General features: G+C 34.4%; 6 protein-coding genes across 6 annotated transcripts; 4 read left to right on the forward strand and 2 right to left on the reverse strand.

Annotated features, from left to right (window-relative positions):
- Nucleotides 1-3,284: 3,284 nt before the first annotated feature.
- Nucleotides 3,285-4,573, forward strand: PHYBLDRAFT_17499 (hypothetical protein; the record flags this gene model as incomplete). The annotated part of the gene is made up of 6 exons (XM_018437384.1): nucleotides 3,285-3,401; nucleotides 3,510-3,647; nucleotides 3,742-3,949; nucleotides 4,070-4,146; nucleotides 4,220-4,339; nucleotides 4,409-4,573. Coding segments are annotated over 6 exons (825 nt in total), but the record flags the coding sequence as incomplete, so codon positions are not given.
- Nucleotides 4,574-5,323: 750 nt separating this feature from the next.
- Nucleotides 5,324-5,987, reverse strand: PHYBLDRAFT_105069 (hypothetical protein; the record flags this gene model as incomplete). Its single annotated transcript, XM_018427882.1, has 2 exons — nucleotides 5,324-5,494; nucleotides 5,658-5,987. 2 exons carry the CDS (start codon nucleotides 5,985-5,987, stop codon nucleotides 5,324-5,326), a joined length of 501 nt encoding a protein of 166 aa, XP_018298665.1.
- A 7,861-nt stretch (nucleotides 5,988-13,848) lies between these two features.
- On the forward strand, nucleotides 13,849-14,729 carry PHYBLDRAFT_93134 (hypothetical protein; the record flags this gene model as incomplete). The annotated part of the gene is made up of 3 exons (XM_018443819.1): nucleotides 13,849-14,094; nucleotides 14,193-14,366; nucleotides 14,535-14,729. Coding segments are annotated over 3 exons (615 nt in total), but the record flags the coding sequence as incomplete, so codon positions are not given.
- A 2,388-nt stretch (nucleotides 14,730-17,117) lies between these two features.
- On the forward strand, nucleotides 17,118-18,425 carry PHYBLDRAFT_138182 (basic-leucine zipper transcription factor; the record flags this gene model as incomplete). Its single annotated transcript, XM_018429950.1, has 3 exons — nucleotides 17,118-17,496; nucleotides 17,718-17,987; nucleotides 18,175-18,425. The coding sequence occupies 3 exons, from the start codon at nucleotides 17,118-17,120 to the stop codon at nucleotides 18,423-18,425; spliced, it is 900 nt and encodes a 299-aa protein (XP_018298667.1).
- A 1,158-nt stretch (nucleotides 18,426-19,583) lies between these two features.
- PHYBLDRAFT_120533 (hypothetical protein) lies at nucleotides 19,584-21,198 on the reverse strand. The gene is made up of 6 exons (XM_018428747.1): nucleotides 21,072-21,198; nucleotides 20,848-20,919; nucleotides 20,373-20,729; nucleotides 20,134-20,185; nucleotides 19,924-20,065; nucleotides 19,584-19,848 (listed from the first exon to the last, which is right to left on the reverse strand). Exons 1-6 carry the CDS (start codon nucleotides 21,112-21,114, stop codon nucleotides 19,711-19,713), a joined length of 804 nt encoding a protein of 267 aa, XP_018298668.1. The 5' UTR covers nucleotides 21,115-21,198; the 3' UTR covers nucleotides 19,584-19,710.
- A 2,254-nt stretch (nucleotides 21,199-23,452) lies between these two features.
- On the forward strand, nucleotides 23,453-24,789 carry PHYBLDRAFT_105183 (hypothetical protein; the record flags this gene model as incomplete). Its single annotated transcript, XM_018427887.1, has 4 exons — nucleotides 23,453-23,494; nucleotides 23,571-23,972; nucleotides 24,040-24,469; nucleotides 24,554-24,789. Coding segments are annotated over 4 exons (1,110 nt in total), but the record flags the coding sequence as incomplete, so codon positions are not given.
- Nucleotides 24,790-25,232: the final 443 nt, after the last annotated feature.

A 25,232-nucleotide genomic window follows, 5' to 3' on the forward strand; every position in this document is an offset into this window, starting at 1 on the left:
AAGAAGAAGAAGAAGAAATGCATGTATTATGATTAGTTTTTCATTTGTAAGAAATAACATGATATATATTAAGCCCTTAAGCCCTATTTTCTTTAACCAAAATAAAAACAAAACAAAATAAAATAAAGTAAAGTAAAATAAAAACATAAAGTGTTTCAATTGTTTTTCTTTTTTTCCTTTCTTTCTCTTTCTTTCTTTTTGTTTATTATGGTTATTATTAAACACGCACCCCATCGTGGTTAAACTCGCATCCCTTTCCTGCAAACTTGCAAAAGCCATGAATTATGACATTACGACAGGGTCTTTTTGCACTTGTCGATGCTGATTATTCATTTGCCAGCCTTTTGATATCAGTATATTTATATGCTTTCTATAATTTTGTAATTTGGAAGATTAATATACCAGAATAAGAAAAAACTCACCCTTTGGGACAGGTTTTGCGATTGGCTTGGAGGAATCCTTGGAAGAAACCTCCGATGGGGCTACAATTGGGATTGCAGCGGGTGATTGAGATGGAATGATGATCTGTCCACCAGAAGACGATGAGCTTTGCATCGATTTTTTTATAGAAAGAAAAAGAAGAAGTAAAAAAAAAGAAAAAATTAAGGTCACTAAGACTTTAAAGTATTAGAGAATGGCAAGTTAGAGATGCTGTATATAAAAAAAAATATAAAAAATATATAAAAAATATAAAATAAATATATAAATATAAAAATATATAAAAAAAATAAAAAAAAAAAGATTATGGTTTCGATGGAAACCTAAATAATCGAATATATAGAATATATATATAAATACATATACATATGCATATAGAGTATACATATACACACACAAAATATATACTACATGTTGACTGTTTTAATATTTCGTTGTCTTGGAAACAATAAGTATATACTTTCTATTGAATTATAACTTGAAAATCTACACTGACAAACCCGTCTCAAGACCTTCTCATTAATTTCATAGTACAATTAATCTCATTAGTTATCTACAAGGACTTGGTTAACTATAATAAAGAAATTGAATAGTATATATATATATATATATATGAATAAATCTGGAAAACAATGGATTTCATCTATTTTTGATTCATTTCTAATATTGTACTGTGTATATGCTGTATGTATTGACGGACAAATATTTTATTTAATCAACACGGTCCTCTGGGGCGCTGCATAAATATCACTGTGTACTTTGTGTGTTGCCATTGATGTTGGTGTGCTTTGGTAATTCAGGAGATTACAACGTTTTCAGTGACCCTATTTAAGCATTAGACACATTCCAGCCTCCTCCTCTCTACCCTCCAAAAAAAGAAACCATCAATCTTGTAGCTCGGGTTTTGTTGAATCGAACAAGCGAGCTGTGCTGTCAGTACAAATATTACTATTACTTTTTTCTTTGGTGGTGATCTAACTAGAGTATCTGTTTAAAATTTATAATTACAAAAAGAAAGAAAAAATTGTGAGAGAGAGCCCAGGGGAGAAGCTGTGAAAATTGCCCTTTACACATGTCAGGGTAGTACCAAGCGTTATATTTTATTTCACCAATACTCCTTTTCTCATGTCTTTAAGCCCTTTCTATTGTATTCTTTATTGTTTTTCTTTCTTTCTTTCTCTTTTATTATTATTATTATCATTCATTCACTCATTTATTCATTCACTCATTTAATTCATTTGTTTTTTTTTGGATCGAAAACTATATATAAAAATAAATATATAAATATACATCTATACATTTATTTATTTTATTTTATTTTTTATACATATATACATATATACCCACATACCCACATACTCAAACTCACCTAACCCGAGAACTGGAATTCACACTCAAATTCGCACTCACACTCATTCGCAATGGGCAACTCATTAACAACACCCGTTTCATCTAATCCCATCGTACCCGCAGAATCTAAACGAGACCAGACGAATACGCATTCTTTCCTCTACACAAAAACACGCTTCAAAAACCATGAATCGACTATTAATATACCTGTCCTTGGTAAAGTTTATCGTCAGACGAATATTGCCCGAAATAGTAGACAATCGAAACAGCCCGAAAAAATCATGGATATAGGCAAACCAACCCAATTTGAGCATGGAATTCACGTAGAATACGACAAAGAACATGGTGTTTACATGGTGTGTTTCCGCGAACGTTTAATTTAATATGTAGATATAGCTTATTATTTTTGCTATTATTATCTTAAAGATTATAATATAATGATAATACTAATATAATTGATCGGTTAACCAATTGATTGAACTTTCTTAGGGTTTACCGGATGTGTGGCAGTTTACACTACCGAGCGACGATATTCTCGATACAGAGTTCATTAACCCTAATCTTGTACCTTCCCCGCCTTATTCTCGAGGTAGGTTTCAAAAGTGGAAAATCCAAAATTTATTATTCTTATTAATAGTTACAAACAATCACTTATTTATTTATCTAAATTAATAACCTAAATAATTGTTGTACTTGTCTTGTCTGACCTGCATTTTCCAATTATATATATATATAATTCTTAGCTATACAAACTCGCGCACAGTCCATCACAGCCGGAGTTGGTTCACCTTACAACGTATGCCATTCGGTTCATATACAAGAAAGCAAAATCGGCTCTGGTTTGACTGGCGTTCCAGAAGAGTGGGAAAAAATCATAGAGTCCAATATCACCATTCCAGAAACCACAACAAGTTCAACCACATCCGACAGTTCCACGTTCGTTTGTACATCTGGCACCCTTGCACAAAAACCATCGACATTTAAATCTCCCCGAACTCATCATTACATTGACTCTCGTAACACCCTCACAGGGCACGAAATCCCACTCACTACCCGAACAAATCCCCCCCTGCGTCTATCAGCAGTAGCAGAATCACGTAATTCCCCCCTTCCATCCACACCTACCTCTTCTTCTATATCTACCTTTACTTCTACCTTTAATTCTACATCTACATCTACATCTACATCTACTTCTTCATATTCTTTTACCACAAATTCTTCCTTCTCGGCTCAATCTAAAGAATGCCCCGATAGCCATTCGCAGCCTTGTAAGTTTATTGATCTGACAGAGTTGAATGATTCTAACTATAGACTTTCTATTATTGTCCTTATCGCCACTTTAGATACCCAAGCCGCCACACCAAAAACTCTATACAAAACAAATAAAAAGCCTGTACTTGACTCTGGGTATATTGGTAAGTCAATATGATTGGTTTCCGGTTACCATTCCGTCAATTAAACCTCTCTTTCTCTCTATACATATGTAAACTATCAATCTAGACGATCTTGTTGACCCTACTGATCCAACTCGAATTTACAATGAGTTTAATTTGATTGCCCAAGGAGAATCGGGTCAATTGTACTCGGCCAAATGTATTCACACAAATCAAACTGTAAGTTGTTTCTTTTATTTTATTTTTATTACTATAAGTACATATGTCTATATAACAAATCAGAAAACAATCCATTATTCTTATCATTTTTTTTTATTATATAATTAGGTGGCTGTTAAAAAGATCCCTATTACATCTATAGAAAAACTAAGCAAAATCAGGAACGAGTTGGTCACTATGAAATCAAGTCGTCATCCAAATGTAGTCGAATATATTGCCACCTACCGAACACAAAATGAAGTCTGGGTAAGTTGAATTTAGAACTTGCCTATTACAGGCACAAGGATAAAGAAATGTATATATATGTAAAAAGAGAGAGGAAATTCATTGTCTCTATCAGGTTGTTATGGAATGTATGGATATTGCCTTGTCCGACATCCTGTCTACAAAATCATGTGAAGGAAAACCGTGCCTGAGAGAGGATCAGATCGGACGCGTTGCTAGAGAACTCTTACGTGCCCTATGCCGTATCCATCGACTGGGACGAGTGCATCGTGATATTCGGAGTGACAATGTGCTGTTAAATATGCGTGGCGAGGTTAAAATAGGTAACTAAGCATGCTCAATATAAGACACGGAAAAGGCGGATCGGAAGAGCGGGAGAAGAGCAGTGGTATTAACCCATTTTCATTTAATTTTTTCTCTCTCTTGTAAATGTCTACTTGTAGCTGACTTTGGCCACTGTGCTCAATTGACTCAGAATTCACCACATCGAAACTCGGTTGTCGGCACACCGTACTGGATGGTACGTATACAAATTGTCGTAATCTATCCGCCCAAACAGATTAATTAAAGAAAAAAGCATATAAATTTTACAGGCACCAGAAGTTATCAAGGGCCAGAATTATGCTTACAAGGCTGACATTTGGAGCCTTGGTATTGTACTGATGGAAATGGCACAGGGCAACCCACCTTATGTCGATTCCCCGCCTCTTCGTGTAAGTTGTATAGAGATTATGAATTCAAGAATGATATTTATGTAGATATTAATTTTATTATTTTCTTAGGCCCTGTGTTTAATTGCCTCTCATGGATCTCCGGATCTAGACGATCCCAAAATCTGGTCCGGTCATTTTAAGCACTTTCTCGCTGAGTGCACCACTATAGATCCAACAAAGAGACCCGATGCAGCTACTTTGTTAAAGGTAAGCAAAAGAAAGAAAGGCAATTGATCGATTGAATGGTTTACTAATATAAATACAAAATCTACAGCACCCTTTTATGATGTCCATTGGATCAAAAGATACCTTAATTGAGCTTATCAATGAAGTGAATCGACAAGAATCTCTTGAACAAGAATATCTAGAGCAAGAATCCCTATAGACAACGTTTTTTTTTTTAAAAAAAAAAAGATAAAAACGCACACACGCCACACAGGCACCTACACACATACATACACATACATACACATTTACATATATTATCTTTATTTTCCCAGTATTATTATTTGCATAAAATCCCCTAATTCATGTTGATACTTCTTTAGTTATCAACCACAACAGTAAAATGAACACCTCTTTTCATATATAATTTTTGTTATACTCTCCTATTATTACTATTCTTATTATTCTTATTATTGATCTTTTTCTTGTTGCTACTATTATAATTATCTTAATAATTCACTCATTTGTTATATATATATAAAGAAACCTGCATTTTCCCTTTTATATTACTAAGCGAAAAAAGATTATTTATATATTTTATATAAAGACAAGTTTTTTTTTTGAAATATACAAAAGGACAAGAAGAATAAGAAGAATAAGAAGAATAAGAAGAATAAGAAGAATAAGGAGAAGGAGAAGAAAAATAGGATGAGGGATATATCAATATATATATAGGTGTGTGTGTGTGTATGTATGTATATAAAAAGAGATTGTCTGGTGCTTTCCATGGCTCAAGCAAGAAATGAACCATTTATCGCTCTAATGGCTAGCAACTTCATGGCCACGCAGGTTAGCTGTAGCTAGGCATTGGTTTACTACCTCCAACAAATGACCATTCTCCAATGCAGCCGCAACTCGCTCTTTGTCATTCAATTGTTTGTTGACAGCTGTTTCAGATTGGTGGGTTCCTTGACGTACTCTAATATCAACCTGGATAGATAATAAAGCATTCATATGTCACAAAAAAAATATAAGTTTCCATTTGAACTTTGTGAACCGTACATATTATACATTCATACATGTATTCATATACATTTTTGTACATAGTAATGCCTAGAGTATAACTTTATATATATAAGAAAAAGATACACACCTTGAAGCGTTCAGGTAGACTGCGGAGTAGTCTGACTCTGATACAGAGACCGATAAGTGTTGCCATTGAACAATGAGGAATCGTAGGTGTGAATTCAACTTGGACACTGTTACGATTGTCGTCTACATGAATATGCTGATGCTGAGTCACATTGAGTTGCTCTAAGGTGAGGGGATGTTCAGGGTCAGAAATGGATCGAATGAGATCAAACACTTCTTGAGCATCAATGGGGTCTTCAATGTTGTCGTCATATTCATCGGCAGTCTCACGACGAGAAGCTTTTGTAAGGTTGTATACAGTTGGGTTGGCGTTGATAAGTGTTTGAGACATGAAAAAAAAAGAATAAGAATCAAGAGAAAGAGATTAAAAGAATAGGACTGTTGAATTGGCAGATGATATCCATTGTGTATTTTTAGATCTCTTTTTTTTTAAAAAAAAAAACAGTATCCTCCAATCTAATGACGCCTAGGCGTTGACGGGCATTTAATACATAGCCAATGATTTGACAATTATCATAAACAGTTTGATGACTGTACTGCATATCTACTGAATGATTCAAAATTATCGCATAGTATAATCTCTGACCACCATTAAGTGGAATGTTTTTTTTTGTTCAAAATATACTTTGTAACAGTCGAAATAACAGTTTTTACAAGAAGATATTTAATGCGTGTATATATACGGAGGAGCTGTTTTGTGATACCAAGATGTGCTTGTTTAACACCTTTAGATTTATCTTGATAAATTTATCTATTACACACAAAACCTACGGATACTTTTATTATTATTTTTTGATTTTATTATTGGTTAGAAGAAGAAGAAACGATTAATGTAATTACCAGCTTTAGAATCTTGTGCTAAATTACAATTCATGTATTTATCAAGAAGTATACGCTTTTTTAGAGTATATTTCTCCAGGAACAAAAGGTCTATTCATGCTGTTGAATTCTTTCATTTCATTTTTTGTTTTTTTTTTTCGAAATCTTTGATTCAGACGAACCTCTTTTCTAAACTTTTTTGAACATTTACTTAGGCAATATTATTATTATTATTTTTAAAAGAAAAAAGCTTCCCAGTTCAGTTATAAAGTACCACACACTGTTTGAGAGACAGTTAACCATTGTATCGACGCCCACCTGATTCACTATGGGCCTTTGCTTTTTTTTATTGCGTTCAAGAATACACAGCAATGCTCACGTTATAGAATACACAAAAATAGAACTGGTCATATGATCTGACAGCTCAGTGAATTATAAATCAACGTGGCTGTCTTAGTATCATGTACCTTGCATACAATGATGGGTACACATTTCTAAAATATACTTTTTTTTAACAGAGATGACACGTAAGGCCCTGAATAGAATCTGCGGTGGTGTTTCTGGACAGCGACTTTTGGTGAGAAGAATGGAATAGGATCGTTCTTATCGATATAAATATATACATATATGGAAAGTTAATAAAAATATCTAGGATCTCAAATAAGGGTTTATGCTACTATACACATAAATAACTCAGATAACATAGACCATTCAACCCACGTACCATCATGGTCACAAAAAAAACATACAATTATTAACGGCTACAGTGTACTATGAGTATCTTCTTAGCCTTGGGAACGAACATACTTTTAAACAGAGGATTATCTTTACGTCTCATTGATTTGTATATGGCATCAAGTCTCTGATTTGTTTATTTTTCGCGTAACTTGAATTTTTGGGGAAGTTCAAGAAGGTCAGTAACTCAAGACTCGATGAAAGAAATTTAATTTCCAACGTGATATAATATGGTCTTGTAAGGTGCACTTTTTTTTAAAAAAAAAAAGAAAAGAAAAGAAAAACAACAACAACAATAAGAATGAAAATAGTAATAGTAATACGAGTATGAACACATTGTACTTGGTAAAAAAAACGCATGTATACAAAGCCAAATCTGTCATAAAGCTATTGGAATTACAATTGAGGGTTCTGTTTCACTTGGACTCTGGAGGAGAGGGTCTTGTCTAAAGTCAAAAAAAAAATTTACACACTGTAATGATTACACTCAACAAAAAAAGGAAAGAACGTAAGAATATCTCGGATACTCTATATCGATTAAGTCTCTAGGAGACATCTCATGTAAGTTCACTACTTTTGAATGATTTCCATTCTGATTTATTATCAGGCTAAAGTTAGATGCGTAAGTGAACCGATTAAAGAGATAAAGACTGATTCATTAATAATTTTTAATTAGTATTATTATCATTATTCCATAAATAACTATTATTTTTGATCTTTTTGTTTTTTTATTTATTTTTTATTTTGAATACTCGGCTAGACCTTTTTCTGTATAATTTTTGTGTGTGTAGTGGAGATTTCTCAAGGTGATAAAAAAGAACAGAGAAAAATCAGTAAAGAGATCAAGATATCTATACAGTTGTTATGTTACTATAGCAACGACATTAACCTTTCTTCTTCTTACATATACATATTTGTGGGGAGGTGCTGGTATGTGCATATAAATATATAAATATAAATATAAATCAACTAATTTTAGTACTTGTTGGAGAAAGGGCTAGGACCACGGCCTCGGAATATATTGTGTAATATTTAGAAAGGTGATACTAATGAAACACATGTACAAAGTGGCTATTGTAAAGTGATTAGGTCTTGGTTGCTACACCTTTCTGAAGAGGACTATCTTTAATTAATCAGTCTTCATTGTTCTTTACAGTAATATATTATTCCTTTTTATTACTTAATACAAAAACCCACAAACGTCCATAGAGGGCAAGTGAATTTTGTAGTGTTACCAATGACTACATAATTCCTTTATATTTTATCTATCTGCTATCTATCTATCTATCTATATATGACTTATTCTTATTGCTGTAGTTTGTATGCTTTGTATAGTGGGGTTGAATTACAAAGGTAAATAAATGAAAAGAAATGCATGGACCACTTTTTCTTTGATTTGTTGAGATATTCTATATGTATTATAACTATCACCATCATTATCATCATCAATTTTTTTTCCCTTTCTTTCTTCCTTTTCCCCAACATTCACACACTCACACGCGGGTAATTCCCAGAACAGGAAGAAATGGAAATTCTGAATTCAATGGGGAATTGCGGGGTACTTTATTTTAAATGCTTTCCTTGTTTGATATTTTACTTTTTATTATTATCTTTAATTATCTTCCAGCCACAAAATGACAATAATGATTATTGTGCTAAATGAGAATCCCATAATTTTACAAATACTTCTAGTCTCATTAAAGAACACTAATTTTTTTTTTGATAGACTAGTATTGGTGTAGATCAGTATCTATAATCTTGGATCAGATCTAGGTGTATATTATATATATATATATATATATGTATGTATTTAAAAAAAAAAGAAGAACAACAAAATTCCAAACCAGCTGGAGATATATTTAAATGTGTAAGAGTGCGTGAGAGTTTTTTTTTCTTCTTTTGGTGAAATGTACATAATCGTTAATAGGAGATAAGATAAAAGAAAAGAAAAGAAAAGAAAATGAAATAAATAAATAGAAGAAAAGAGGAGGGATGAGATGCGTAATAAGAGTAGTGTCTATCTAGACAATATAATAGAATTACAGTAGTAATAGGAGCGTATTTAAGAGAGAGAGAGAAAAGCATGGCATAAGGAAAGGCGTGGTTTGATGCAAGATATAAAGTAGAATAAAAAAGAGGAGTAATGCAATTTGTAAAAAGTAAAGAGAATAAAAAAAAATGTGCTAGATTAGGTGTATGTGATATGTGAGTGAGTGAGTGAGTGAATGAGTAAAGAGTTCATGAGCAGCTGGTTTTACATGTCAACGATTCGTTGAACCTTGCCACAATCCAGTAAATGATCCCCTCTATATTTGATCAAATATTCTCCATTGTCTTTCCAGGTTACTGTTTTGTTTACAGGACAACCCTAATTAGATAATCATTAATAATTAAGAATGATAATTGGACAATTAAAAAAAATTGGCACATTAAACACTATCTATATATTTACCTTGCTACTGTTAGAACATTTGTAATACACACTGCGGTTTCCGGTCTTTTTCTGGACAGTATTGCCATTGTTTTTCCAGAAATAACCGTCAATGTAGGGGTGGTCTCGAGTTTCTACGATCTTTGTAATGGCCTGCATTTCGCGTCGTCTTCTAGGTCGTTGTGGTACGTACGGATCATATCGGCTCTGCTGTGGAGGCTGAGGTTGATTGAATACTTGCTGGTCCAAAGGCGGTGTGCTGGTGTCGATTTGCATCTGTTGTAAATTATTCGGAAACGAATGGTCGTCCATGTAACTGGGCGGTGAAAGCGGGTGTTGTTTAAAGGGCAGCATAGTCGGAGCGTAACTAATTATTATTATAATTATTATTTAGAAAATAAAATAAATAATAAGTCATAAGAAAAAAAAAAAAAAAAAGACATAGGTAAAATAAAATCAATATCGAAATCAATACAAAAAACTGATTTCTTAGATTTTTTTTTACCCGGGAACAAACGCGGGGACCCATTCTCATAAGAATATATGTATTTATTTTGATTTCTTACCTTGTCATAGACAGCATGGGGGTAGAGGCAGAAGTGGAAGATGAAATAGGGGAAAAGGTACGATCGTCGAGTTCATCAGAATTCGCACTTCCACCGAGAGATGAGGCAAGGTTCGAGTCTCGTCGGGCAAGACCGGTGGGTTGTGGAGAGGCCAACATTACATCCAAACTGGTGCGACGCATCATGATCGGCTGGTTTGGAAGTATTGTAGCCCGGCTTTCAGAATTTGCACTGCTAGGCGGGGGTGTGGGGTGCATCGTAAAAGAGGTAGAAAAATGTGGGGCCATAATCTGGTGGGTTGGAGTGACAGACAAAGGTTCAGGCTGGCATGGAGGAGTATTACTGACATTAATTTGCTGTATTTGCTGTTGCTGTTGTACTTGTTGCTGTTGTATTTGTTGTGTCTGTTGTTGCTGCTGTACTTGCTGCTGCTGTATTTGTTGGGTCTGTTGCTGCTGCTGCTGTACTTGCTGCTGCTGTTGTTGTTGTTGGTGTTGCTGCTGCGCTTGTTGCTGTTGTGCTTGTTGTGCTTGTTGTGCTTGCTGTTGCTGTTGCAGTAACATTAAATCCAGCTCTTTGGCTCTCATTTTGGCTTCCTCAGCCCTTCTTTTGTCTTCTTCGAGTTTGCTGAGTAAGATTAGGCGCAAGAGTTCTGGTTGTGATTGATAGTAGAGTATTACATCCTGAAGATCACAAGAAGCAGGGCTATTGCTTGTTGGAGTAGAGTGGCGCCATGTGTCTTCTGGAGACGGTTGTGGTTCTGGCTTGGGTTGTCTTTGAATAGTGTGAAAGGGCACTTGTTCATGGTGGTAAAGAGGTACTAGTTTTGCGACGTCTTTTGCGACGGAGTATGTGTATTCGCTCATAATAAAAAAAAATCGGTAATAAAAGTAAGAGTAAGAGTAAGAGTAAGAGTAAGAATAAGAGTAATTGCAGTAGTTAAAAGGGGCAAAGAAATAGTAAATGAAATGAAATAAAAAAGGGGTTTGGGATCGGCTGTAAATCAAGCCAATGCAAAAGTGAAGTGAAAGGAAAAGGGTCCTTTGTTCCAAAACTTCCCGTTTTTTTATTATTTGTAACAAGGCAGGGTTTAATTTTTTTTTCTTTTCTTTTCTATATGATTTCTCAGGGCCAGTAAATAAAAAAATAAAAATAAAAAATAAAAAATAAATCATCAATTTTCATATTTTTTTATTATTCTTATTCTTATTCTTATTGATCGTGAGCTTAGGGGGCGCATGTCAATTGTGTGGGATCCCGCGGTAATTCGATGGCGCTACTTTTTGTTTCTTTTTTTTTTGTACACTCTTCGTCCAATCAGAACAGCCCCCACTTTTGCTCCCCACACCACTGTGCACAGTAATAATACCATCTTATTCCGCTACAGCTGTCGATCTTATGTTTCCGCCAGCGCTTGATTCGCCCAAGAGGCTAAAACCCAAAAAAAAAATAGTGTTTTCCCTTCCCGTTCTCCGCATCTTCACCTGATAGTTTGTCTTCCTTTCTTATGGTTCATTGTTTCCCTTGTCTTTTTGCTCGTCCAAATATGTTTATCCTCTTCATGTTTTCTCGATCAGGTTCTTTTCCGTATTGGCCCGCAAGTAACAGTAACATAGCAACAAAATCCTTTTTATTTTCACACACAAAATAAACTCCTTGTTGGATCAAGAATAATATCTTTCTTTCCAATTTCCCACTTTCATCTTTTACCCGCACAACCCAACCCAATCCAACCAAACCACACGCACGCACACGCACACGCATAAGCACACGCACACACGCACACACGCACTCTCACACACACAGGCACAGACACATATACTACAATAACTATAACAATAACAATAACAAATAACGTGTCTTCAGGGTTCTTCTTTTTGATTTGAAATAAAGGAAAAAATCTGATGGTGTAATGTACAACAAACCAAAATAACAATAACAGTAATAATAAGCCTTTCTTCTTTTATTTCTTACTTTCCTTTTTTTTATGCAAATAAATTATTTGATTTGTTTGATTTGATTTAATTTGATTTTATTAAGGATATGTGATTAGTAAAAATCAATTTACTGAAACATTAGCACATCATTCATCATACATGTGTATCTATTTATTTTATTTATTTCAAATGTAATAAACTATAATAAATGGTTATCATGAAAACAAATTAGAACTTTTATTGTCATGGAAACAAATTATATTTTGTTGTCATGGAAACTTATTAAAGGAATAATAGTAATAAAAATAATAAAAAAGTGTGAATTAACCATATTCTTGGTCATTTTCTTTTCCCTTTCTTTTTTTTGTGTGTGTATTATATTGTACATGCTTATTTCCCGGTGTGTAACCAGTAAGACCTTGCTGAATAAATAAATAAAATATATATATACTCATATATATATATACAAGGTAAAAAGAAGAAAAAAGAAAGAAAAAAGCATAATCGGAGGATAATAGCCAATAAGTTTTTAACTTATTTTATAAAGTAAACACATAATAAATCTACAAAACCATCCATTCTAATATACACACAGCACTAGAACTATAATTAAAAAAAAATAGGAAAAGGGCACAAGGTGTGTACACATATCCAATTTAGGATAGATATCATAGATAAAACCCTGAAGGACAGGTGAGAGCAATTCGAAAATAAGAAAAAAGAAGGATAAATCTGATGATGATAAAATGGATTATGTAAAAAAGGGAAAAGACTTGAGAAATTTATTATTAATACTATGCAATATAAAGTATGTGTATTTATGTTTTAAATCAAAGCTCATGTACAAACTTTCCAAAAGCAGGACTTAAAAAATAAATAAAAAATAAATAAATATGAATAAAAAGGCACCAGTATTCAAGTAATGAATAAGAGAATAAATTGAAAATGAATTAATCTCATGCTTTTTTTTTCTGTAAATTTATATTGTGCGTAGAGTATGTGTAGAGTGTGCTTAGAGTGTGTGTATCATGAATCCCTTCTTCTTTACATCTTCAACTTTTTTTTTACATGTTAAATATATATATATATATATATATATATATATATATGTATATTTATCCATTAATATCACTATTAAACATCACTCAATGGTGATTTAATATTAAAGACTATACAAGAGCAAGCAGAACCAAATAAAGAAATAAAGAAAAAAATTTGCCCACACCCAGTCTCAAATCGTGACCGCCTGAGAGTACCACGTCAGCAATCTAAATAAAGCAATCTAAACTAGTTACTATCACGTCGCGGGATCCGGCAGAGCTAAGCGCAACATAGCCGCTCACCCAAGGCTAACTTATCCCGTTCTCTTTCCCTTACTGGTCAATCTGTATGTATCCACAAACAATTAATGACATCCAACGACACATCCATTGTACTATGGAGCTGATATGCACTATATCATAATGGATGGATAGAAACATCAATTTTTTTTAAAAAAAATGCCTATACATAATATATAAATACATATATGTGTATGTGTATAAATATATATGTATATATATAAATATATATCCAAATTTCGTTAATATTAATATTAATAATTTTTATTTATTTATTTATCTATATTTTGTGAATTCCTATACACACACAAACACAAAACACAATACATATACATACAAACATACATATTTACGACAAAAGGCGATGGTTTTGAAGCACAACAACCAGTTGCCTAACCAGCATTTCCGCAAGCAATGGCAGCGCCGCGTCAAGACCTGGTTCGACCAGGCTGGTCGCAAGAAGTCTAGAAGAGTTGCACGTGTCCAGAAGGCCACTCGCATCGCTCCTCGTCCCGTTGACGGTCTCCTCCGTCCCGCTGTCCGCTGCCCTACTCTCCGCTACAACATGAAGTTGAGATCCGGCCGTGGTTTCACCCTCGAGGAGCTCAAGGTTCGTAATGACAACTTACGATCCTTTATTGTTACCGATCCAGTAAAAATAAAAATAATAATTACTTACCTTTTGTATATTTTTTGACGTTTTTAAAGGAGGCTGGTGTCCGTGCCAAGGAGGCCCGTACCATCGGCATTGCCGTCGACCACCGTCGCCGCAACAAGTCCCAGGAGTCCCTTGAGTTGAACGTCCAGCGTCTCAAGGCCTTCAAGGCTAAGCTCATTGTCTTCCCCCGCAAGTCCGGCTCCCCCAAGAAGGGTGACTCTGAGGTAATTATCATTTATATCTATATAGGGGGTCAAGTTTCTGGAGTTTTGTTTTGCTACAACAAAAAAGATACAAAAGATAAAAGAATTTAGCTTGGAGTGCGCGTGTTCCTGAAATGGAGTGTGATCAATTGATCGGTTCGCTAATCTTGTGTGTTTCTGATAACTTAGGCTGCTGAGATTGCTTCCGCTGTTCAGTTCCGTGGTGCTATCCTCCCCGTCCAGCAGGTTGCTGCCGCCCCTGAGGCTCGCGCTATCACTGCTGACGAGAAGAAGCAGGATGCCTACATGAAGCTCCGTTACGCTCGTTCCGCTGCCCGTACCCTCGGTGCCCGCGAGAAGCGTGCTAAGGATAAGGCTGAGGAGGAGGCCAACAAGGTAATGTTTTTTTTTTCATAGGCCTTTTGGCGAAATCTACTATACGTTTGTCGTTGTTGCTAATATGTTTTCTTTTTTGTGTTTGTGTTTTATAGAAGAAGTAAATTTCTGTCAACTAAAAAAATGGTGTCTAGCGTTGTCTTGGATCCTGAGCAGCTTGATCCTTTCAAAATATTAGGATAAATAAATTTATATTAAAACATCACATCACATGCTTTCATTTCACTATTCTGTAAACATTGACTTTTTATTTTTAATTTTGAAAAGATGAGGATAAATTAATCTTTATATATTTATGTGCATGCATGCGTGTATATATAATTAATTGTCTTAATGAAAAAAAGCCATGTTTCATTAAGTATTATAATATCAGACACATATGGCATATTTGAGGCTTTCTTGTATTTTTGGAAAAAATAATCATACGGGTCGGCATGAAGCAAGAGTTATTGATTTGTATTATCGCGCTTAGTTGTATATGGGAAAGGCTTTGTTTTTTTTTTTTTTAAAAAAAAAATTATATTATATTTAATCTTTGTTGCATAAATGTTAAGACCGAGATCTACAAATCTATTCTATATATATAGAATAAATAAATAAATAAATTTGTAAATAAGAAATACCAACTGTAGAATACATACAATAATACACACACACACACACATACACATCATGCCGTGAATTATTATTATTTTTTTTGGAAGAATAAGCGATTTAGCAGATCTCGTTTATCGAAACAAAAAGAAACAAAATAAAGCTTGAATAAAATTGCCTCGATAATTACTGTCAATGAAACCACAGAATTATTATAAAATACAAAAAAAAGGCAAGAATCTCACAAACGGAGAAACCCAACAATTGCCTCGCTTCTTAAAATAAACTCCCATCTCAAATCACTCTCAATCATAATTTTCGATTTTAATATATTAATTTTGTAATATATTTGCACTTATTATTTATATACTATATACTATACAGCAATATTAGCTTGGAAAGAGATATTGAATGTTAGAGTATACTACTAATAATACTAAGTTTAAAGACGGCTGATGTCTAACACAAAAATAAATATATAATAAAATTTAACCCTGGACAAATGCAGTTGTGAAAGCCAACTGTATACATTCTCATATTAATTATATATATATATATATTAGATTGCCGAGTAAGCCAAGTGCTGCATTAGATTAAGTATATATTCACCCCCTGTCAAGAATAAATAATAAAAAAAAAGATAGAAAAAGAAGAGTCAAAGAAACAATTATGTGATATTTAGTCTAGTATTTTAGAGACCAATTTCAGGCCAGATTTGATTCTTTTCTTTTGTCGTTTGTCTAGACTTTTATAAGTATCGACGGAAATAATTGTTCCAAGCATTTTCCGATATTTAAACAAATCAAATCTTTACTGTTGTTTCTCGTAAAGAAGTCTCTTATATATATATATATATGTGTGTGTGTGTGTGCTTATGTCTGTATCTTTTTTTAGAGTTGTTGTAGTAGCTGCTGTAGTGGTAGTAGTAGCTGTTGTTACTACTATTTAAATATAAAAATGTATATTTTTACACATCTTGTACAAATAAAAGAAATCTTGAGAATCTTGCTATAAACCAGTCGTTATCAAGTATTAACAGGGGTGAATTTTGGAGCAAGGCGATAATTTGGTCTAATACGTTTAAAGAGTATTTATGCGATTCATTTGAAACAAAATATACCAAGAAAGAGAGAAACAAAAGGGAAGCTCAAAGTCTCCTTTGAGCAATGAACAAGGACGGCGAATCGAATCAAATTATTTGAATTATTATAGGAAAAACTATTTCGGAACATGGTCAACTCCAGCATTTTACCCAAATTCTCTTCTTAAAACAGAAAAGATAAACTTGAAAGAGCAAGGGTTATTTATACTATTTTAATCTCTTATTATTCCTCTTTTCCTCTTCCTCTTCCTCTTCTTCTTTTTCTTCTTCTTCTTTTGCTTATTCCTTTTCTGTAAAGTTGTATGTGTATATATAAGACATATATATTTTCCATTTTATTTTTTATATAAATTTACATGTATATATTTTAGATTCTATATTTGTATACGTCCAAACCTACAGACTACAACAAACACACAAACACACAGACCCATACACGTCCGTACACGCCCACACACGCCCACCTTCTTCTTTCTCTCTCTTTACGATAAACGCCTATTTGCATTTACATTTACATTAATATTAATATTAATATCAACCTTAAATTCCTTCGTTTATTTTACTTTACTTTTTATATTACCTAAAAAGAAACTTCCCTTTCTCCCAACCTCATCTCTTCACCTTTTATCCACTCAACCTTCCAAAAAAAAATCAAGACGAAAGAAAGAAAAGCGAAACAAATGTCTCTGTCTACCCTAAAATCATTCAACTCAGACGTTCCAAAAGGTCATCAAATGCCTTCTTCATTTGACGAAGTGTTCACATTCATCGATCAAAATGAAAGCGATGAAGACGACACGGAGACCAGCCGAATTGAATTAAATTCGATGGACCAAAACCCCTACCAGACATCCTCATTGATGGGCCCTGGGATATCACTATATACAGATAATATGTTTGACAATTGGAACAGTGCACAATATGCGAATTTCAATGCACAGTACACCAATAGCATCATGTCAAAAGCACCACAGGCTTCCTTTGAAATTGATCAAAGACTCGCTTTTGGTCCCGATGAACTTGAGAAATCTTCCGTTTCTATACCAAGGCCAACACTGGGTAAATATATAATCCAAAAAAAAACAGAAATATAAATATAATCCTTTTAAAAGAAACAACGAAAGAAAGAGAGAGAGAGAGAGGTAGTCATTTGACAGTGTAACTGTTTTGTATTTTTATTCCATATTATCCTTTGTATATATGTATATTATATGTATGCATGTATTTATAAAAAGAAAGCTTGTCGAGTCGTTCGTTTCTTGCTCACTCAACAGTTTTAGGTAACCCTTTTAGATCCGATGATCAACTCAACACGTCGCACCAACGTTTGCGGGAACAGTCTGACACGAGCACCTCAACTTCGAGTGTCTGGTCAACTTCTAGTCAGCCATTTAAACATGTAGACCCCAATTCTCAGCCTGAAGTGGCTCCACAGAGGGCATTGTCTGGTAGACGCAATTCAGCTCCCTCAAAAAGAAAAAGAAGTAAGGAAGTCGAAGATGAAGGCGAGACTGAGAGACGACAGAATCTATTAGAAAGAAACCGCCAAGGTACGCACTGTTTATTTTCTTCTTCTTCTTTATATTTTCAATTAATTTGAAACATACATGTATACATACATAAATACATAAATGCATAAATATATATGTATGTACATGTGTGTATGTGTGTATGTGTGTATGTGTGTGCATGTGTATGTGTGTAAACACAAAAAGGTTAACCTTTTTATTACTATAGCTGCACTCAAATGCCGCCAACGCAAGAAAGAGTGGATTGCTCAGCTTCAGGCAAATGATATACAATCAGCAGCCGAGAACTCTGCACTAAGACGCCAAATTGCTATTTATCGGGAGGAGATACTTAGTTTAAAAACAATGCTTGTAGCCCATGCACACTGTCCATTATCTACCAGCCAAAATACACCTGGAAATAGTGTACTTGACATGATTTGCACCACTCCAAATTCGGCGGGAAGCCATTATCGTTGATTTAGGTTACGAATAGACCATGACCATGAAAATGTAGATTTTAATATAAATGTTCTAATGATCACTGTGCCATATAAAATGTATGGAATGTTTATGTATTTCTATTATTATTTTTTTGAAGAGGAAACTTTTTTTTTAATATTATTACTATTATTTATTTAAATATATATATATGCGGGTGTGTTTTTCTATATTCTTCTCTTTGAACAACTGATTAGTTTCAACAAGAAAAAATAAGAAGGAGAGATAAACAACAATAATGCGCGTAGCTTATACACAAGTGTGTGCTTGTGTGTATCTATTTGTATAATTTTTTTTTTCTTTGCAAGGCAGAGGCATTTATTTCAAACTTGCCTTGAGAAAATACTAATCTGACGACATAAGAGCCTTTATTGTCTTGTAAACAAGCAACCAAGGGTAGACTCTAAAGAATGCGATATTTGTCTTGTATAAATAAATAAAGCCTATAATACCACACAGAGTTATTATGTCCGGAAGATAATATTTACGTTGAAAAGGAAGGAAAGTGAAAAGAAACTTTAGAATCATGATATACAGGACATATATCCTAGTCAATCTACTTGTGAGCCAAAATGTATGTTTCAAAAAGAATAACAATAATATGCACGACATATGGAACAACAAAACATGGCCCGAGTACAGAGCTTAAACTCACATCTATTGTCTTTTCTATTTTTTTGTATAATTGTGTTACAAATCTAAATGATATTCCTCACTAGCGAATAAACCAAGAGGATGTGTATACCTTCTAATTCAAAGCAAGTTTTCTACTGTTATTATACACCCAAGTCATCTCATTAGGCAGTAAAGATAAGCTAAATGGGATTGCCAATTAAGAGCAAGTGAAAATCTAGAAAATAAATCCACTTGAGAATCTCGAAAGTCCAACCTAGCTTTGCTTTCATTTCACTATTACACAAATCAAAGTGTTAATGACAAAGTCATCCAAACTATCTTGTACGGTTCTTTCTTTTTCTTTTAAGAAAAAATAAATAAATATTAATAACCCTCTCCTATTTCACTCAAGAAAGGCATATTGAAATATTAAGCTATTTTAGCTGGGGTGTTGCAAACCAGAGTCCAATAAAAAAATATAACTACCCGAACAAGATAACAGATATATACACATATACAGATATTCTTCAAATGGTATAATTTCCGTATTTTTATAATATATCTATATATTATTAAATATTTACAATACTTGTTGTTCTGCCTTCTTCTTCTCTTCTTTTTTGCAACAAAAAACTTTTAACAATATCTATTAAGCAAGCTCTTCACTAAATCTCTTTAATTTTTTTCGGTATCCGTCCTCAGCCGCCAAACATTCGCTACAAAACCATTTTCCTGCAGGAGGTTCTACCAGTCCAACACACGCATAGTGAAACCACTCCTTCTCACACTAGTATTCACACATAATAGACTTTGTAAATTAATTTGTTTCTACCAAACCAAAAGAGAAAAAAAAATGACTTACATTCTCTCCATCGCAAGCAACCATATCGCCAAATGAAACCTGATTACAATAACAATATCTAGGTTCATTTGGATCGATATCCAATTCTGCCATTGCACCATTGTGTCCAATCGAAGGATTTGGGCGTGAAGAGTGGTGAGTTCTGTATATATCCACACAGATAAATTGATTAGAAATAAGGGCATCAATTTTTTAAAGTATTTAACATACCTTTTTCTGAGTGCGGACGGACCATTAGCAGGTAAGGAGCGCTTTCGTGAGCCTAGTTATCCAAAATAACAAGAATAGAATAACATAAGAAATTTCATAGAAAAATAAATTAATAAGATTAATAAAATTATAAAATCTCCCCTTTCTTGCTTTACACCCACCAGCACACACACACACACACATATATATATATAATTAAACTAAAATAAACTCAAATTCAAACAAGAAAACAATTATACCATCACTACGCCAAGATTCATCCCATGTATTAGTAGGTCCTTTTCGATTAGTACTCGGATTACTGCCTCCATTCACAATCCAATCGCCCTCTGTGACTCCGCTCTTTGCCATTTGAGAATCAATACGTTCAATGTGACGTGAAACAAGATCGTACATTCGTAATGCCAATTCAATCTTTTGATCCTGCTTTTGAACAGCTGCCCTATAATCTTTCTCAAGCTGAAGTCTTGATGCAGTTGTATTGGCTGGATTAACTGTTTGACTAGAAGGCAGTGGAGTTGTTGGCGATGCAGCACTTGATAATTTAAGTAATTTCGTGTACGATCTTCTATGCTTAGTGTATGTCTCTCTTATGCCTGAGATGCAAATATTAGCTATCCTGGCCAATCGAGCAAATCTGCATTATCATTGCTTTTTTTTTGTTTTTATTTCTTTATTTTTCTTTTATTTTTTTTTGGACAGAAAGCACCTTACGTTGGAACTCTTCATCCATGCTACGTAGTTCATGCATGTTTTGATCGATTTCCGAAGGCAGATTCTGCAAACCTTTTAATTATAAACTGGTGTGAGTGGATTTGATTGAAATATTGTCCCTGATATTTAGAATTGATAAATAATAGTAGTAATAATAATAGTAATGCCTTGATTAAAATAAGCAGCAAGTAATACTAGTAAGTGTCATTGAATGGTAGACATACTTTCTACGTATTCCTCAAAAATATCAGCTACAGATATGCTCATGTTGCTAGTGATGTACAGAACAAGAAGAAGAAAATAAAAATAAAAAGGGAGAGTGGCACTGGATGCAGAATAAGACTAATAGGCCTAATACGTTGCCCTGTTGTAAGTGAGCAAGTGAGTGCGTGAGCGAGTGAGCGAGTGAGTGATTATAAGTGAGTGGAGTGAATATAGATGTGTGGACTTGCAAAATTCGGATGCCAAAGATAGAAGCAGTCCTGCTTAACATGTCACACTTCAAGATTCACTTTGTCTCTGGTCTTCTTTGGTGTTCAAATATATTTTGTATATTCACAGGCATGTACTGGTTTGGTAGGAGCAAACCTAAGACTCAGAACATATTTCTTTGTGATAGATTTTTGGTAAAGCTAATATGTATTTATCTACAATAATATTTCCACAGTACTATATAAGCCTGTGATGGTAAATGGGTTTTTCTTATTCCTATTTCATTTCCACCTACAGAATTAAAACCCATAAATATTTTATAAATGTATCGATTGAATATAGTGTTTCTACTTGAGATTGAGACGCTATTAGTTTGTTTTTTTTTGATGAACCATTGTACTTAAAGTGATTTGTGGTTGAGTGAGAGAATTCCTGGGCTTCACGCATCTTAATAAAACTGTAAGAAGATCCTATCGTCAACTTGTATACATACACAGCACAAGCATTTAAAGAAAAACGTTTAAGCAAGTTGGTTACCCAAAAAGAACATAATTTTTCTGCTTTATTTGAATATCATAAATGTATTTCTCTGAATTATAAAAGCATTAAAAGGGTATATTGTGTACCAAGAAGTCTATACTTAAACACAAAGACGCTTATGTTAATTGATAGGTTTAGGTCCTTCCGAAAATAATAATAATAGATGTTAGTATTTGAGAAAGATACTAACCATACCCAAACACACAACCGATTACCAAATCTTCACATGTAATCCCCAGTCAGATATTCTATTCACTTTGAGGTTTTTGACTTCACGGCAGTTTGTCTTTGTAGTCAGTTTTTTTATTTAAAAATCATGGTTACTTTGATAAGCACTAATAGTACGACTAATGTAGGAGAAGGTTGCGATCTTGAGATTGATGCAGTGCATCAACATATTCGCACGCTTTCTAATGGCAACACCAACCTGACTTATGCTAAAGCTAAAGATGAACACATATTCACTAAAGTCCCTTCTCGAGAAGCCAGTAATGTTGGCTCGACTGATTTAACTGCTTCAAACTCTGAATCCGAATACAACGGCAACCCCACATTAGCTAAATCTCGTTCCTGGCTTGACTTTATTTCGAAAGATACACTAGTTTCACGCAAAAGGAACGTTGCACCTGAAAAAACAGCACAAATGAACCAATTAAACCAATTGTCAGCTCAGGTTGATACTATTGTCTTTAAAGACTCTAAATCTGATGCTCAAAACAAACACTTTGATGAGGAACAAGGTGCCGGAGGCAATGGAGATGATGGTAACGACAACAGCGGAAACAATGGTGGCGGCGATGGCGATGATGGCGACGATGAAGATGACGATTACGATACTGAGAATACACCCGATAAGAAAGACGACGTTTCTAGCAAAAAGCAACCACCTGGAACCTCACAACGTCCATTGCAGGCCCAAGGCATATGGTCGTGGATGGGGTATGGTCCACCACAAGGCACACTCCCTGGTGACTCTCCTTCTGATAACTCGACCGAGCCCAACAAAGCGGCTGACGAAGAAGAATTCGATAATCCACCTATAGATAAAGACCCTCTCGAGGAGGGATCAAAAATTGACGATCAAAAGACTTCTAATACACAGGATGCCAGCTCTCAACATTCTAAATCATATTGGAAATCATTGTTTTATTCGCCGGAGAATCAACAGAACCCCCCAGAAACCCCAGAGGAAGACTCACAAAAAGATACCGTTGTAGTTGAACATGGTCCATTACACAATGAAGAAGGTCAACAAGATAGCGAATTGAGGAGATCCAAAGACGATAACGTTAAAAAGCTACGACTTCCATTACCCGGGCACCGGTCGACAAAGAATGATCAACAAAATATTGTTGAAGAAGACCAGAAGCACAAAGCTACAAAAACCGATAATTCTATTGGACTTTTGAAAAAGAATCATGTTTTGCCAACTTTCCAGTCTCAATTCAGCCCTAATATAGAGGCATCTACCCCAGAGTCTCCGAGCATTTTGGGAAAGGCTATTGGTGTAATTAATTATATTTTCTCGCAGGCAAAATATCATCATCCAAATAAGCATGAATTATTACACAATCTAAGCATTTTAAGATTTGTAAATGATATAAAGAAGGATCCAGAGAATACCGGGGGCGTGAAAATTGCAGTGGTTGGTGTACATGGATGGTTTCCTATGAAGGTAAAATAAGTACAGCTGTAAATATATATCCAGTATATATCAAGTTAACCAAAAGCCATCCATTACCATTTTATAGCTTGTACGTAGTGTTATGGGAGAACCTACTGGTACATCCGAGAAATTCTGTGAGCAAATGTCGATGGCTGCAAAATATTATTTTGAAAGTGAGCATGGAGTCAAGATTCATGATAATTCAATCACGATGATTCCGTTACAAGGGGAAGGCAAAGTAGAAGAGAGGGTAGATAAATTGTTCAATAGTTTGGTCAACAATCCCGCGTGGATGAGCGCCCTGATATCTGCCGATGTGATCTTGTGGGCAACTCATTCACAAGGAACTCCTGTATCTACTCTCCTTCTCCGCCGTCTTTTGGATAGAGAACTTGTGAATGTACAAAGACAGGCTGTCAGTTTGCTGGCTATGGCTGGTATTTGCTATGGACCATTCCCAACTCTGAAAGGCAGTCTTATAGTAAAAGTAAGACTATTTTACTATCATTATATGTCAATCTCGTATTTTACTCAACAGGAACCATCGAACATAGTATTTTGAGGCAGATGCGGCACGAGAACTATTTGAGTTTATGGATTCCAATAGTACTATATCTCAGAAATTCGCAGATTCACTTGGCTATATTCTTCGTCGAGGAATCAAGACAACCCTGATCGGATCCATGCAAGATCAGGTCGTTCCCCTCTATTCAGCAATTATGACTGGAACGTCACATCCAAATATCCTACGCGGAATGTATATTGATTCCCACATATACTCTCAAGATGATTTTCTTATCAGCATAATTAGCTTTGCACTTCGGTTACGCAACGTCGGATTGTCAGACCATGGACTATTGACGCACATTAGCGAAGTTCTTGCAGGAAATCTGTATTCGTTGGAAGGTGGTCATTCAACAATTTACGAAGAGCTTGATGTTTATGTGATTGCGGTTCGGCACCTCTTTGAGACAGCACCTTTTGGTCAACAGAAGCTCGTTTGTTCGTACGTATCATCAGACGCTGTTGTTAATCTTACCGACAAACGGTCATTGTCTGCATCAAAAGATTTGATTACTCCAATGGAGGCCAAAATTGATCCCTTTCAATCAAAAGTACGTCTTAATCCGTTTTATCTTCCGTGGGCAATGAGGGGTATATTTGATGACACACGGATTTCCAATGATCCCATATTATCCCAAGAACTAAAGAATCTAAAGGTTCTATATGATTCTTGGAGTCCTGCGAGTGCTAAACTGCGTGAAATTAAGTTTCGACTAGAGCCATTAAAAGCAAAACTATAAAATTACATAAAATTTGCTTTTTTCTTTTTTTTTAACCGATCGCATAAACCCCTGCATATATCAATAAAAAGTAATAAAAAAAAATGATTGTTTAAAGGAAACTATATTGGTGTGTATATTAATATTACAATCAGCCCCGTAGGTCCTTTGGATCGTGGCGTGAAGATCATTTCAGTGATCTCTAATGAAGCATGTCATTTAAATCTATATCACGTCTTGAAAACTCTTACATTTCAAACCAATACTAAGGAATATCAAATTAAACTCAAAGCTTCCCAGTTTTCAATTATTCTGTTAACTATTTGAATACAAAGATAATCTTGAACTTATATAATTCTCGAGTACTTGCAGTCTGAGCCTTTCTAAAAAAGCTTGAATTATTTTCTAAAATCCCACCGAGCTTTTCTTATTATGTTCTACAAAAAGGTGTAGAATAATATATA

This window comes from Phycomyces blakesleeanus (assembly GCF_001638985.1).
Source record: "Phycomyces blakesleeanus NRRL 1555(-) unplaced genomic scaffold PHYBLscaffold_1, whole genome shotgun sequence".
NCBI classification, from domain to species: domain Eukaryota; kingdom Fungi; phylum Mucoromycota; class Mucoromycetes; order Mucorales; family Phycomycetaceae; genus Phycomyces; species Phycomyces blakesleeanus.

Coding starts and splice junctions, on each gene's coding strand:
- PHYBLDRAFT_120533 (XM_018428747.1), bottom strand. CDS start 21,114: ATGAGCATATCTGTAGCTGATATTTTTGAGGAATACGTAGAAA. Junction 20,920..21,071: donor TTTTGAGGAATACGTAGAAA/GTATGTCTACCA, acceptor TATAATTAAAAG/GTTTGCAGAATCTGCCTTCG. Junction 20,186..20,372: donor TGAATCTTGGCGTAGTGATG/GTATAATTGTTT, acceptor TTGGATAACTAG/GCTCACGAAAGCGCTCCTTA.